This window comes from Sturnus vulgaris, chromosome 6 (assembly GCF_052056855.1).
Source record: "Sturnus vulgaris isolate bStuVul1 chromosome 6, bStuVul1.hap1, whole genome shotgun sequence".
NCBI lineage: Eukaryota > Metazoa > Chordata > Aves > Passeriformes > Sturnidae > Sturnus > Sturnus vulgaris.
The window spans coordinates 46059476-46074955 of NC_142248.1; the positions used below are offsets into that span (position 1 = coordinate 46059476).

The window sequence follows — 15480 nt, forward strand, 5'->3', positions numbered from 1 at the left end:
ACAAAAAATGTCCTATATGCCAACTCAGAGCTCACCAGAACAATTTGTCTGTTTCCCTCAATTTCATTTATTTCAAGAAAAAAACTGGTAATTCATCAGAAGTCAGGATTCCATTTCCTGTTTTCTTTCCAAACAGGCAAATGAATCCCGTTTCAAACTGCATGCCAGAGTGGGAGCTGTACGTGGTTCCTAATTTGCACTAAGCACAAACAGGGCTGAAAGCTTTTGTCCCTTCATCTCCCCACTTTTCCCAGTCTGTGGTCGGTTTTGGGGTCAGCAATGATGGCCTGGACAGCCACGATGGCCTCGTTGATTTTGGTTTGCAGCTCCCGGAGCTCCTCGATGTGCAGCAGGCGCAGAATTTGGGCAGCTTCGTTGATAACAGCATCTGGGGAGGGGCACAGAGAGGGGTACAGCAATTATCCATCCTTTTATCCAGCGTTTTCAGATCTAATTAAGGAAGTTTTAATGCTCTGCATGTGGTTCCTGGTGGTGGTTTCCAGGCTGGAAACACAGAACAATTTTCCCTGCTGTTGGGGAGGGATAGGATGGAATCCAAACCCTCCCCACCAACCTGCAGTCAAAGATCAGGGAATGAGGGAATCACAGCCTGGCTTGGGCTGGAAGGACCTTAAGGATCATCTCATTCCAACCTCCCACTCCAAGGTTGGTGTGAAACATTCCAGGCAGTGATTTAAAGCCAGACCTGTGGAGCCCCAGGTCACCTGGCTGTTCCTTATTAATAATCCATCGGGTTTATCAATAATCCATCGGGTTTATCAATAATCCATCAGGTCATGTCAGTTTGAGCTGCCTCGATGGGATTTTAGGAAAAAAGAGGCAGCTGAAATCCATGGAAGCAGCACAGCTGTCCTCTGCTGGTAGCAGCAGGATTTACAAACAGCAGGATGCATTCCTTGGGCTGCCAATAAAAGCTGTTATTTAAACAGATTCCAAACAGCTTGGATTGAGGCTTTGCTGTTCCAAACCCAAAATGCTCAGGAGTGCTCATAAATAAGCAGCTGGGAGGGAGGAATTCTTTCCACTCCAGGGTTTTTTACTGTCCACATCAGCTCTGGATTTGACAGTAATAACTCTGTCAAAGGCAAACATTCCCATTTAAAAGTCACATTAGGAGCAGTGCTCACCTCCCGTGTCAAATCCAAGAATGTGCTTTTCCAGAGCAACAGGCAGACCCTGGAAAAGGAAAAAAAAAAAAGTTAAAAAGTGTCATTTTTAGATGTTTGGTAAATAAAATCAAGTACTGCAGCAGAAAAGTGGGGGAGAAAAATCTGGGTTTTGCTTAAGACAAAAAAGTGTGAAAAGTTTGAAAAGTCACCGTTGCTGATTAAACAACTCCTTTTGTGTCCCAAAACACCAAACCCTGAGTGTTATTAAAGAAAAATCTTCCTGCTTAAGAATTCCTCATTGGATACACAGAGCCTGCATTCAATCCTTAAAAGGCCAACAGCAGCACTGGGAGCCATCACCCAATCCAGCAGCTTCCCAGGAAAACAAAACTGGGCTTTCTTAGAAACTTCTGCCTTTCAACAGCTGCCAGGCTTTGAGCAGGGGCTGACTGCAAAGAGCTGCAGAAATTCTCTGTAATCAAGTTTTGCTGAGTTCACCACATCCCCAGAAGCATCTGCTCAAGTGTTAAGCTTGGGAAGAAAGGAAAATATTCCATTTTTCTAAATATTTTCTCTATTAAAACGCTCCAGGGCAAAATTTATTAGTGCTTATTTCTAAGCATTGCTCTGTTTCCTTTGCCCTGACCAGCTGCAGAGGAGTGCTCACATTAAATCATTACTCAAGGAGCTTCAACATGCACTTAAAATTAGATTTAAATTCCCAGAATTCGTTTTTACTACCCTCAGTAAGTTTTTTTTTCAACATTTGTCAAAAGCCTTGCATTTTGCACAACAAAAACAGCAGAGTTCAATACCATTAATTTCTGCAGGGATGGGGCTGTAAAACGTTTAGATAGTGAAAATTTCCTTTAAAGGCTTTTATACAGATGGGAAAAAAAAAAAGAATCTGAGTTGATCAAAACACACATTAAACATAAACTGGTGGCTGCAACTGATTTGCAAAAAATGAGGTTTTTCCATGGCCTTTATAGTAAAATCCACGTTCAGCTGCAATCTTAAAAATCCATCTCTGCTGTTAAAATTGGTGATAATAAATAATGCCACTAAAGCCACTTGGGAAAGATTCCAGAAATATCAGAATTCCTACATGGAATTTTTTGTAAGAACTGAAGTTTGTACTTAAGGTTTCCTACCAGCCTGGGGTGTTCCCAGGAAAAATTTTCATTTTTTGTCTCTTTTTCCTCTCACAGTTCTTTGTGGATAAATTCCCTCCAGTGCCACCTGGTAGCAGGAAATTCCTTTCCCTCCCTTCTTCCCACACTCCCTGAGTTTGATCTTTTTTTGGGAAGCTGCCTTTGGAATCCCCACAGGTTCATGATCCTCCTTTGTGCAGCAACTTCAAACGGGGAATAAACTAAAAAAAAGATCACTTTTACATCAGGAACTACAAACACAATTTCATTTCCAGCCTCATTCCCTACAAAGTTGATTTATGAATGCTGCACAAAAATGTGGCCATTTACAAATCAGTTAAAACATGAAGAATAAATCTAATTTTCCTTTTTTTTTTAAATTTCCAACCCAGCCATCCTCTCTGCTTTGGTGATATTTCTTTTTTTTTTCCCCATGAAGATGTTGATGGTCCCTCCTGGCACAGATTTTCCTGCTTCCAACCACCCCCTTTTCTCCACACCCCTTGGAATGTGACATTCCTAAGGAAAACACACTCTCAGATTATTTCACAGCCAGAGACATCTCAGCCCTGCTGATGCTCTGAAGATCTATCAGATATGAACAATTCCCTGGCAGGGAAAAAAAAAAAATTCCTTGTTCCCCCAAGAAAATCCCATTTTGATCCCAGCAGTGCAGCTATGAAAACAACAACTAAAAGCTGCTTTTTATTAACATTACAGAACCCAAAATGAAGACAACAGGCTCAGCTGCTTTCCTATTTTTCTGCTTTTTGAACAGTTTGATGGATTTGCAAATCTAAAGCTTTGATTTATCCTTCCAATGCTTCTGGAAATTGCAACAACTCAGAGCACCTGTGATTCCACTTGGAAAACACCAACAGCAGGGGAAGGAAAGGAAAGGAAAGGAAAGGAAGGAAGGAAGGAAGGAAGGAAGGAAGGAAGGAAGGAAGGAAGGAAGGAAGGAAGGAAGGAAGGAAGGAAGGAAGGAAGGAAGGAAGGAAGGAAGGAAGGAAGGAAGGAAGGAAGGAAGGAAGGAAGGAAGGAAAAGAAAGAGAGAGAGAGAAAGAAAAAGAAAATGAAAGAGAAAGAGAGAAAAAGAGAAAGAGATAAAGAAAAAGAGAGAAAGAAGAAAAAGAAAGAGAAAATGAAAGAGGAAGAGAGAGAGAAAGAAAGAGAGAGAAAGAAAAAGAAAGAGAAAATGAAAGAGGAAGAGATAGAGAAAGAAAAAGAAAGAGAGAAAGAAAAAGAGAAAGAGAAAGAGAAAGAAAGAAAGAAAGAAAGAAAGAAAAAGAAAACGAGAGAAAGAAAAAGAAAAAAGAGAGAAAGAAGAAAAAAAAAAGTCAAAGAAAAAGAGAAAGAAAAGAGAGAGAAAAAGAAAGAAAGAAATCGTTGTGAGCAGCTGCCAAAAAAAAGAAGGAATTTGGGCTTTCTGAGCAGATGCAGCTGCTGTAGCAGGGACATTTGTACCCACACACCTGCAGGGCAGGTGAGCCTGCCCTTCCCAGCCTGTCCCAGCTCTGCCAAATGCTGGGAAAATCTGGAATGATGAGGAAATCATAAATTCAAAACCCACAGTCATCCCCTGGAACATCTTCCCAACAGACAGCTCGTGGTTAGCAAAGAATTCTGCAAAAATCTGAGTTTAAGGGTAGAAATTTCCTTCCCCACTTCTCTTTTTTTTGGGGGGGAAGAGAGGAGGGAGGAGATGGATTTCCAACATCCCATTCCTTGAACACAAATGAGGTGTCCACATGAAGCAAAACACTCCACAGAAGGAATGTTTCAACCTTTTTATTATTATTTTAACCTCAACTTGCTAATTCCAAGGAAAAGCCAAGTTGTGCATTTCTCCTCACACTGCAGGCCTGCTGTACTGAACAGTCAGGATAATCCTCTGGAAAAGAACTCAGGGAAGAGCTATTCCATGATTTCTCACACAGAAATATTTGTATTTAAATGAAACAAAAGCAGCTTTGTTTACTGCTCTCCATAATCCCCCAGATCTGCTGGAATCACGATGGTTGGGAGAAATGAAAGCTTCCACCATTCTCCTAAATGAACTGGTTTTGACTGAGGAGGATACAGCTTTATCTTCATTAATTAACAAGGAATAATTAACCCTGGCCATGGGTACAAACCTCCTTGGACTGGCTGGCTTTGGCTATGGCATCCTGTGTCAGGCGCTCCTGAACCAAAATCCGAATTGCCTGGGAAAAAAAAACAAACATGGAAAGGGGACAGGAATTAATTCATGTCTTGAGGAATTTCTCAGTAATTCTACAGGAGAAAGAGTCAAAATTATAACCTCAAACCAAGTTCTGTGACAGGGTGTGTTTTATATATATATATATATTTTTTTTTTTTTTTTAAACTCTCCAGCCCTTAAATCCTTCCCATTTAGGAATAATCTTGGCATGTAGGATCTCACCCAGGTGTGCAAGGCAGTTTAACCAGAAGTGACAAGAACATTGATTTCACACCATTAATTCCTGCCACTCCTGGGACAGAAGGTGCAAAATACAAGGAATAGCCTAGAAAGTTTGGGATTTTTATGCTGGAGAAAAAAAGAGGTTCAGGAAGGTGACAGGAGGGAGGAGCCAGGTGGGGGATTGGGATCTCCTCACAGGAAAGAAGAGACAGGACAAGAGGAAATGGCCTCAAGCTGGATTTTAAGGAAAATTTCTTCCTGGGAAGGGTGGACAGGCATTGGAAAGGGTTTCACAGTGGTGGAATCCCCATCCCTGGAGGGATTTCAAATCTGTGTGCATTTGGCACTTGGGGACACGTGGGGATGGCTGGGCTCGATGATTTCAAGGTCTTTTCCAACCAAACCAAATCCACGATTCCTAAATGAGCTGATCACAACCCCAAAGCAGCAGCACCAATCTTATTTTCCTGAATTCTCACACCTTTCAATCTGCATCAATGCAGCTCCTCTGGGAAGGAAACGCTGCTGGCAGCATTTTTGAGGAGGTGCTGAACCTCCCATATGCAGAAAAACCTGGGGCAAGGCTTCCCAGGCAGGCTTGGAAAAGATTGAGAGCAGAAAAGAATTAATTTTAGCCTTGGGGAATAAGAGCAGCCTTGAGTTTGACAATCCTGGTGCTCATCTGTGTTCCCTGGACTCCAGCACATGGGGTGAAATCCTATCAGAGCTATCAGTTACTGATACCTACAGCTCCAAATGCCTCCAAAAATAACTGCAGGAACACCATGCAGGCAGATTTATTTCCACAGGAAAGAAGAAGTGCCTCTGTCAAATACATTGCTCACACTCTCCCTGATGAGCAGCCAAAAGTGACAGAAGCAGTTCTGTGTTTCTCTCCCCGTTTTGGTCATGATTAAAGTTGGGTTGATACCAAAAAGTTGTCACTTAAATACTTTTAGAAATTTGTCACTGAAGGAAGTGGCCTGGACAAAGGAATGGTTTGATGGGGAGTTGAATTCCAGCAGTGAAACCAGACCTTGTGGAAGAGAATTCCAAGTGCCTTTGGCATTAGGAAATATCCAACTGTGTCCCACAGATGATTTCTGATCAACTTGCCAGGTTTAAATGAAGAAAATGGGGTGTAAATCTCTGCTCACCCTGGCCAGATGTTTGTGGTGTGCCTGCACCCTCTGGCTGTCCCAAAACATTCACTCCTGAGTGTCCAAGCCTGAAGAGGGATCAGAAATTCCCTGCAAATCTGCTTTTTGTGGGGGAAATTTCAAGAGTTGGATTGACACCCTCTGATATCATCATCTCAACCCCAAAACCGGTTTTGCATTGTTCCTGGAACGTGGATTTTCACTGCAGGAATCCACTCTTACTGGAATTAAAAGCAAGAAAATTCAGGCTGGTTTTGCACAAATCTGTCTGACAAAAAGACATGTGGAAATGGCGACAGAAATGTAAATACATTTATGCAGAATTATACACCCAGGAAAGTTTGCCAACCCTGGGAGAAGATCTGAAGGAATTTTGGAAAGAGCTGAACTCATTCATGCTGCAAATCCTCAATATCACCAAACCAGGGTCTGCTCTCCCTACCTGATATCTCTTTTCACTGATTTTTGGGGGGTTTTGAGGTGTTTTAACTCCTCAAAGATTGAAAAAGGATATTTAGGGAAGGGAAAGTAGGAAACCATACTGGAAAGAAGGAGAAAAAAATAAATGGAATAACTGCAGGCTGAGAATTCTTCAAGAAACCAGGTTACCATAATATTCTTCCAAGAATTACAGACTTACACTAAATAAACTTCAATACCCACAGCTTTTGGTTTCTCCAAAATAAATTTAGCAAATATCAAAACTATTGTGATGAACAGAACTTCATGGGGTATTTTTAATCAGTGAAATGCATTTATTTTAATGCCAAACAAATTTAAATTTATTCCCATATTATGACATGATCAAGTAGGAACTTGGGATTTTACACTCTCATCAATAATGTCTTTTTAATTAAAAAAAAATACAGTATAGGTTTGACCCAAAATCTATAGAGTTCCACCAGAAAGCCAGAAATTTTCTTAAAGGCATAAAAAAGATGGTTTAGAAAATTAAGTAGTGTATTTATTATTAAAAACCATAATTAGTTGTCAAAACTAAATTAAACTGATTTCAGTAATGACAACGAGCAAACAGTTCATAGGATCAAAAGAAAAAGGAAACTTTTCACTGCAGCTCCTCCCTTGGATATTGGTTTTAAAACACCCTTGGCATCATTAACTTTTAAATTTTCAAGTTTCTCTTAATTTCTAGCACTGGAACAGAATCTTCTGTTTTGAGGATGCTCCTTAAGGAACTCAGCTAAAATTGTTTACCAGGATAATTCTCCCTGCATGAATTTCCATGGTTTATCTTCTGTGCTCTTATCTGCTTAAAAAGACACAGAGTTTTTTTTTTTTTTTTCCTATCTTTGCTTAAAAATTCCTATTTATCACACTGCACCTCAAGCTATAAACACACACCAGGGGCTGGGGAAAAGAAGGAAAAAAAGAGGTGGGAAAAGTGTGAAACTCACCTTGAGCATGACCAAGTAATCATCATGTCTCTGGATCTGAAGCAGATTAGCCAAAGCCATCACCCCAGCCTTAAAATCAGGATTATTCACTGGAAAAAAAATAAGGATTATGATTCAAAATAAATGATAATTTCTTTTGGTTTAACTAATTCCAGCAGGCAGAATTGGTTTCCTGATTCCATGGTATTGGATTGCTCTGAAGGATGAACAATTCCTCCCCATCCTTGAAGAGTTAAAAAAAAAAAAAAAAAAAGGATGTGGCACTTGGGGACATTATTTAGTGGTAAATGTGGCAGGGTTTTTTCCAATCCTAATTCCATGATTCCAAGCCCATGGATATACAGCAGTGAGGAAAAAAATTTGGCTACAGAGCAATCAGCACTGGGCTGCATAACCAGGTGAAGTGTTTGAAAATAAAAGCAAATTACAGGCAGATATTCTCTCTTCTGTACATTATTTTGATTATTTTGTATCTTTTTATCCCTGCACAGCAGAAATCTGCTGCTGGTGAGGGCAGGATCAATCCCTGCCTTCTTGGTGATGGAGGAATGGAAAAAGATTTGGAAGATTTAGGGTTGATTTTAGCAGCTCTTTCCCATCATTTTTGATTTAGTGTGACTGTGCCTAGCAGGAAAACAAATATTAAAATTATTATGACAGAACAGCTGGGTAAAACTGAGCCAACATGAAAATCCTGACAGCATGGAAATAACCATCCTGCCATCATATTTCCTTATTTTATTAGATATTTTTATTTTTTTAAGGCATCTTGCTACTTCTCCCTCACCTACAATGAGTAATTATGATTTACAGAGCAAAGCTGCTCATGTAAATGTTCAGCTTTGCATTCCTAAAGCTTTAAATTTGGCTTTAAAAAAAATCTGCATCACCAGATTAACCAAATTCCAGTGGAAAACACAGACAATGGAGCACATTCCCTTCCAGGAGCTTGTGGCACACTCACCATCCAGGTTAATCAGTGGCTCTGCATTTTTTGCTGTGTTGTCTGCATTTTTAGCACCATCAGGGGTGGAATCCTTGTATTTATCAGCTGCAAAATGAGGAGGCAAACACAAAAATCATCAGGATGGATGGCAAAAAGAACCAACTCAAAGTTTAGCAGGGAGCTGTGGTGTTACAGCTGAATTTTTTGGGGTGTGGTAGTTACCCAAAAGCCTTGTGGGATAACAAACTGAGATTTCTGGGGTTATAAACTGGGATTTTGGAGCTCCTCACCAAAAGATGCCCAGCCCATTGAGCTGCCCCAAGAGCTCCCAGCTGCACAGAGATTCCAGCAGCAGCCTCAGAGGCTGCTCCACACTTTTATTCAGGGCAGGATGCTCTTCATCACAGCCTCACCCCTGAAAGCTGCACCTCCCACATTTGCCAATTTTAAAACCCACCAGCTCCACTGCCAGGGCCCTCTGCTTCAAGCAGGGATCAAAAATTAGGGGATGATGTTGGTCCTGATGAGCAAATCAAACTTTTCCAGCTCAGGGTTTGTTTCAAAGCCCACACAGGGGTTTTCCAAACTTTTGGGGAATGGAATCTCCTGAACTCCTCCTTTTTTCACACAATCCCAAGGAACAGGCAGCTCATTTTGCCCATCATGAGGGACTGAGAATCACATCACAGGTATTTATATCCCATTCCTGCCCTGGGCAGAGCTCAGCCCTGCAGGAATTAATGGTAATGGAAAACCAGCACTTTGGCTGTTGTTATTTTGTCACCAGTAATTACATTTGTATTCCCACTCTCTCCACGAGGAGATGGAACTGCTGTGGCTGGGGACATTGAACTCCACTTTTTCATAACCTTGTCCTAGTTCCCAAGGGTTCCACATCCACTCCTTGTTAAAAAAAAAAAAAAAAAGTGGTGGTGGGGGGGGGGGGGTCTAAGAATAACTTCTCTGAATACAAGCAGTACTAAATATAATGCATTTAATATACTTCAGAGGAAGTTCTCATAAAGGCAATCCCACAGGGAGAAGGGGATAAATATCTACAATGGGATTGGCTCTATCCAGAAATAAAATAAAATAGCAAATGCAATTATGCTGCTCCAGTCCTGTGGGAGCTGGAAAGAAACAGTTCCTCTGAGTATGGGGTGGAAACAAGCACATGAAATCGTGTTTAATTTTTTTAAAGAAGTGAAATATAGTTTTGACACTGCCTGATTTTGATGAAAACTTTCAAACCATGTGAGTTTATGCAGGGGAAGGAATCCCTGCCCACGGCACTCAGTGGTGTGTGCAAGGGCACTGTGACATCACAGCACATTTGGTGACAGAGTGAGGGTGACACCTCATGTCCCCACGCTGCAGAGCTCCAGGTGCCAGCCAGGGATGGCCTGAGCAGGATCCCAGAGGGATGCCTGGCCTGGACCAGCTCCTCTTGGTGGCCCTTGGGCTCAGCTGTTTCTACCCTGGCAGCAGCACCCGCTCCTGCCCACCCTCCTGGGCCATCCTGGTGTGGGATGTGCCCCCCCTGGAGCAGAAGGGCAGTGCCCACAAGGGCATGTCCACGCCAGAGGTGCTTTTGTGGAGCATCTCAGCCCTGTGCCTGCTGCTCCTGGGGGTTTTCCTCAGCTGCAAAGTCAGGAACCACTGGAGAAAGGTGAGGGAGGGTGGTGCCAGGTGGCCAGGAGCCCATGGGGACAAGGAAGGGCCTTGCCCAGCCCCAGTAGGCAGAGGTGGGTCCTGGCCACTGTGGAGAAAAGCAGGACAGGCTTAGAATTCCTGGGGATTGGAATGAGATGGGGTTTAAGGGACTTTCCAACCCAAACTGATGCCTTGAGGAGTTGCAGCAGAGGCTACACACAGAGTTAAGGAGAATAAAATGGGTGTTTATTGTGAGGCCAACAAAAGCCCCACCATGGCAATGTCAGTGGCACAGTGGTGGCCCCTGCCTGGATGGCTCCAAGATGGAAGGAAAGGAGGGGGTTGGTCACAAAATCTCACACTTTTATAGGTTCTGGTTAATTTGCATGAACCCACCCTCCACCTTTCCACGGAGTTTGTGCTCAGGGCCTGAAGTTTGGAGAAACTGTCCTTGAGTTCTGAACTGGAACAGGACTGGTTTGTCTTCATCACCCCAGCACATCAGAAAAGCACATCCAAGGAGAACAGGAACACTGGAAACTAAAGGATTCAAAACCATTCCATGATTCCCACACAAGCTGCTCCCTGGGGCAGCCCAGCCAGGTTCTGTCCCTGTCCCCACATTGTCACCCTGTGCCTTCCAGAGATTGAAGGTTGGGTGCTCCTGCAAGACCTCCAAGCTGCTCTCCAGGCTGAAGGAAAATCCTGAGCTGCTGAAGCACTACCTGAAGCACCTGCAGAAGTGCAGGAACTCCTTTGTGCAAGTGTTCCAGGTCAGGCTGGACGGGGCTGGGAACAACCTGGCCTGGCTGGATATGGCCCTGCCCAGGGGGTTGGACTGGGGAGGTCTTTACAGGTTCCTTTCAATCCCAATCTTTTTGTGATTCTCCAGAAAAAAATGCAAGAAAATACAGGAAGCCTTCAAGGAGGAGACAACACATTTTGTTGTTTGCCCACAAATTCCCAGCTCTAACAAGGCTGCCAGGAGGGCTGGACAGGGCATGGAGCTGTCCCAAAGCACAGGGACAGCACAGCTTTGACAATAAAGGTTGTAGGTGGAATTGTCTCCAAGGTCAATGGAATGTGGAATGGATGCTCCAAGGAACAGAGGGAGTGACCCTGCACTGGGAATGCTGCAAAGTTCCTGCAAAGGAAAGGAATTCCTGGCTGGGAGGGAGGTGAAGCCCTGGCACAGGGTGCCCACAGAAGCTGTGGCTGCCCCTGCATCCCTGGAAGTGTCCAAGGCCAGCTTGGATGGCACTTGGAGCACCCTGGGATAGTGGAAAGTGTCCCTGCCCATGGATTTTTAAGGTCCTTTCCACCCCAAACCATGCTGGGATTCTGTGAAATTAATCAAAAACCCCCATTCCCCTCCCATTTTGAGATATTAAACAGATTCCCTCATACCATTATCTCCATATTCCAGCCTCACAGCCAAGCCAAGAAGCCAATCCACTGTTTCTTGTCGTTCCTGTATTTTGAAGGGACAGTTCACATCTTTCATGTACTGAGGAGCAAAAAGAAGAGAAAATAAATGGATTTTAGTGACCTGGAGCAAGCAGTTGGCAGCACAGAACTGTGGTGTGAACAGACACTTTCCCACAGGCCTCACAGAAAATATTAATTAACAAGAGGTGTCACTGTGAAATTCCTGCTGTGGCATCTGATCCGTGTTGGAGTGTCCCAATCAACCCCTAGCTCAAGTCTGACACCTGGTAATGGAATTTTCATCTTAATTAATGTTTTTTTTATTGTCAGACTGCACCCAGAGAAGCCAAAATGCCCTTGCTTTACTCTCTGCTCATGTCACAGAGCAAATTGAAAAAGAGAAGGTGGAATAAACTGGAACAAAGCCTTCCCACCTGGAATGAATCAGAGGATTCCCTAAATTAATTTTCCCTTTTTTAGGGATTTTGTACAACAAGAGAGGACAAAACCAGGCTGAGGTTCTGTCTGTGCTGTTCTGAACCCAGAACACGAGATCCAGCCCTGGCTGCTGCCAAGGATCCCAAAAATCAGGACGTGGTGACATTTTGTTGTGTCCCTCTGCTACAGGGCCAAAAGTGCCACATAGCTGGGAAAAGGATGCCAGGGGCTGGAAAACAGGAATTCCCTGTTAATTATGGAGAGGAGACTCTCACCAAGGCAGGAAAGGCACCACTGCTGCCAGGAATTCCAGATATTCCCATTTATCTACAGGATGTTGGAATAATTCAGGTTCTCCCTGAGCACTGCAACTCCTGAGCAGTGAGCAAAGGAGGGAGAAAAAAAAAATTGGGATGAATTGGGAATTACAGAGCAGGGAAATGGGAACCAAGAGGAAAAGCTCAAGAGTTTTGTGGTGGCTGGAAATGCTCAGGAGCACAGAGATCACCCAGAGTCCATTTGGATGCAGAAAATCCATCTGGAATGACAGGAGGGGCAGGGATGAGCTTCACCCCAAATGCTGGCAAGGCCTGCAGGAGCCTCACCCACCTCCTTTTGGTACAGGAGGAGCATTAACGCACAAAAAATTTGTTTATTTGCAGTCAGCTTTCCTTCTGCTTCAAGAGCTGAATCAAATCAGGCAAAAAAAAACAAAACAGATTAAGATGGATACTCCACCTATTAAACAAACAAAGCTGAGGGAAAACTATGCAGGAAATTCTCCTGTTGTAATAAACTCCCCCAGTTTGGCTGAAATAATACATTGAAATTCCTAGAAATGCAACAAGACAAATCTCCAGAGTTATTTCCATTCCACAACCACAGCAGCTGTGAAAGATCATTTACAGCAGCCCTCGTCTGGAACAAGGAAATACCTTCTCAAAGGATTTGGGCCAGTCCTCACTGTGGATGTTCCTCAGATTCCCTCTGTCCTCGATCTTGTAGTGTCTGATTTTCTGGTCCTCGAGCCAGACAATGAAATTCCTGAACTCTGTTTCATCTGTGGGGAGGCAGGAATTTAAAGATATCTTCAGCTTTGATGCCATTCATACAAATCTTGACGCCTCTGAGCACTTTTACCATTAAAATTCCATATTTATATATAAAAACCTCACTAAAATTGTGCATTCTCTGACCAAAAATCGACCCTGAGTGTTTTTCATTTTTCAAACTGGCTGTAACTGACTGACCTCATTAAGGGCATCAGCCAATAGTTTACCTTTTATTGGGAATATAATTATAATTTATGAAGCACAGTAAGACAGCTGAAAAAATAACAGAGAATTTGAGTTTCTAACTCTATTTTCAGCACAAACAGAACACATGGAGCACTAATCCCCAATTCCTCTCAGAAAACACAGCATAAATATTGTGGCTGTACATTTGTTCCATGATCTGCTGACTCCTCTTGCTCGCTGATCCAAAATCCCGTTTTTGGGGGGCTGGAATTGCACAATTCCCAGGCTTTGGCGCACACAGGGATGCTCACATTGGGTGACATGACACGGGAGGTGACAGCTCCGGGGTGTCACCGCTCCCTCAGAGCCCAGCTGGGGTATTTTGGCTCTGCATGAGCTTTGGTTATGGAATTATGGAATGGTTTGGTGGGAAGGGACCGTAAAGCCAAGCCAAGCTCATCAAATTATCCCATCCCATGATCCCATCCCCTTATCCCATCCCACCCCTTCCACTACTCCGCCCCCTCCCCGTAGCCCCTCACCCCTGCAGTTGAAGCCGGCGGGGTTGTGGTAATCGAGTGCCGAGAGCTTGCGGCGGAACATGGTCCCGGTACCGGTACCGGAGCCGGCCCCGATTCCGATCCCAGATCCCGATCCCGGTGCCGGCGCCGCCTCCCCCGTTCAGGCCGCGCCGACGGCGCCGCACGGACCGGAAAGACGGGAACGCCCGCCCCCCCGCGCAGCGTTCTGTTTGCTGACTGGTCAGTGCGAAGAGTGGCGGCTATTTTAATCAATCAGAGAGCGGAGCGGGCCGCCGGAAGGGGAAGTGGCCTCTGTGCCGCGGGTATGGACGCGGCGGGGGCGGGGCCGAGAGGAGGCGGGGTCTGAGGTGGGCGGGGTCTGAGGTGGGCGGGGTCTGTGTGAGGGGGCGGGGTCCGTGCGAGGGGGGCGGGGCCTGGGCTCGGTGACCGCAGGGCGGGGAACTGGGGCGGGTGCTGCGCTGTACTGGGAATACTGGGAGCTGTACTGGGGGTACTGGGAGCTGTACTGGGGATACTGGGAGCTGTATTGGGGGTACTGGGAGCACTGAGCTATACTGGGAGCTGTACTGGGTGTACTGGGAGCTGCACTCAGCTGTACTGGGAACGCTGGGAACTGTCCTGGGAGAGCTGCGAGCTATACTGGAGAGTACTGGGAGCTGTACTGGAGAGTACTGGGAACGCTGGAAGCTTTACTGGGACCTGTACTGGGAGCACTGGGAGCTGCACTGGGAGCACTGGAGAGCTGTGCTGGGAGAATTGAGCTGTACTGGAGAGTGCTGGGAACGCTGGGAGCTGCACTGGGAGCTGTACTGGGAGCACGGATCTGACTGGGGAGCAGTGATCTGTACTGCAAGATTCACCAATATTCATCAACATTCATCAATATTCATCAATATTCACCAATATTCATCAATATTCATCAACATTCATCAATATTCATCCTGGCATTTCCTCCGTGCCAGCCCTTCCCAGCACTCCAGCTGGCACCCACTGCAGGATGGCACCGGGATGAGCCTCAGGGGGATCCAGGAGGGTTTCTGCCTCCCTTTCCCTTTAGGATCTTTCCTCTCCCAGCCACTCAATCTCCTCCAGCTTCTTGCTGGGGTGGTGTCAGCAGGGCAGGGATTTCCTGTCAGCTCAGCCTCCTTCAGCTTTCCTGGAATTCTGGAATTCCAGAATGGTTTGGGTCGGGAGGGACATTAAAACCCATTCAGTTCCTGTCCCAGGTAGCTCCAAGCCCTGTCCAGCCCGGCCTTGGACACTTCCCTGGATCCAGGGGCAGCCACAGCTTCTCTGGGCACCCTGGGCCACCACCCTTCCAGCCAAGAATTCCATATATTCAACCTAAACTTCCACTCTTTTGGTTTGAACCTGTTATTCCTTGTCCAGTCGCTGAGGAATTTCCTTCTCCCATGTCCCTCTCCCTGGACAGGAAGCCACACATGGGCCAGCAGTGACATTCAGGTGAGCAGGACAGGCACAACAACTCCAGCAGGGAGAAAAGGAGCTTGGCACCATCCCCAGGTGTGTCACACACTGTGAATTCCACCAAGAGTGACAAGAATGGAGGCAGTGAAACCTCTGCTCTCCACCCCTGCTGCCTTCATCACCTTCCCAAGCCACCCTTGGATGTCACACACACTTGAGAATCCCCCAATTTTTTGGTGGGTCCAACCCTTCCTGCAGCAACACACGGGACAAATCCACCCATGGGGGAGATGAGCTGTGCTTCTCCTCTCCCTGCTGCAGAGCTAGCGGGCTTGCAGCTAATGAATGCAATTAGTGCAGATGGGTTTATTGTCATTAGGGAGCCGGGCAGGGCCCGACTCTGGCGCAGCACAGGGAGCAGCATCTCGCCCACGCTCTCCCTGGAAGCTCCACAGCTCCTCCTGCTCGGCAGATGCTGCTGCTCCGAGGTGCTGCTGAAGCCTGGGGAGGTGAGGATGGA

The 15480-nt window shown here is 45.2% G+C and overlaps 1 protein-coding gene across 1 annotated transcript; it reads right to left on the minus strand.

The window, feature by feature from the left end:
- Positions 1–43: 43 nt before the first annotated feature.
- RTRAF (RNA transcription, translation and transport factor) lies at positions 44–13838 on the minus strand. Its single transcript, XM_088166415.1, has 8 exons — positions 13533–13838; positions 12688–12812; positions 11294–11393; positions 8252–8338; positions 7288–7376; positions 4423–4491; positions 1149–1197; positions 44–388 (listed from the first exon to the last, which is right to left on the minus strand). Exons 1-8 carry the CDS (start codon positions 13591–13593, stop codon positions 234–236), a joined length of 735 nt encoding a protein of 244 aa, XP_088022541.1. The 5' UTR covers positions 13594–13838; the 3' UTR covers positions 44–233.
- Between the last annotated feature and the right edge of the window lie 1642 nt (positions 13839–15480).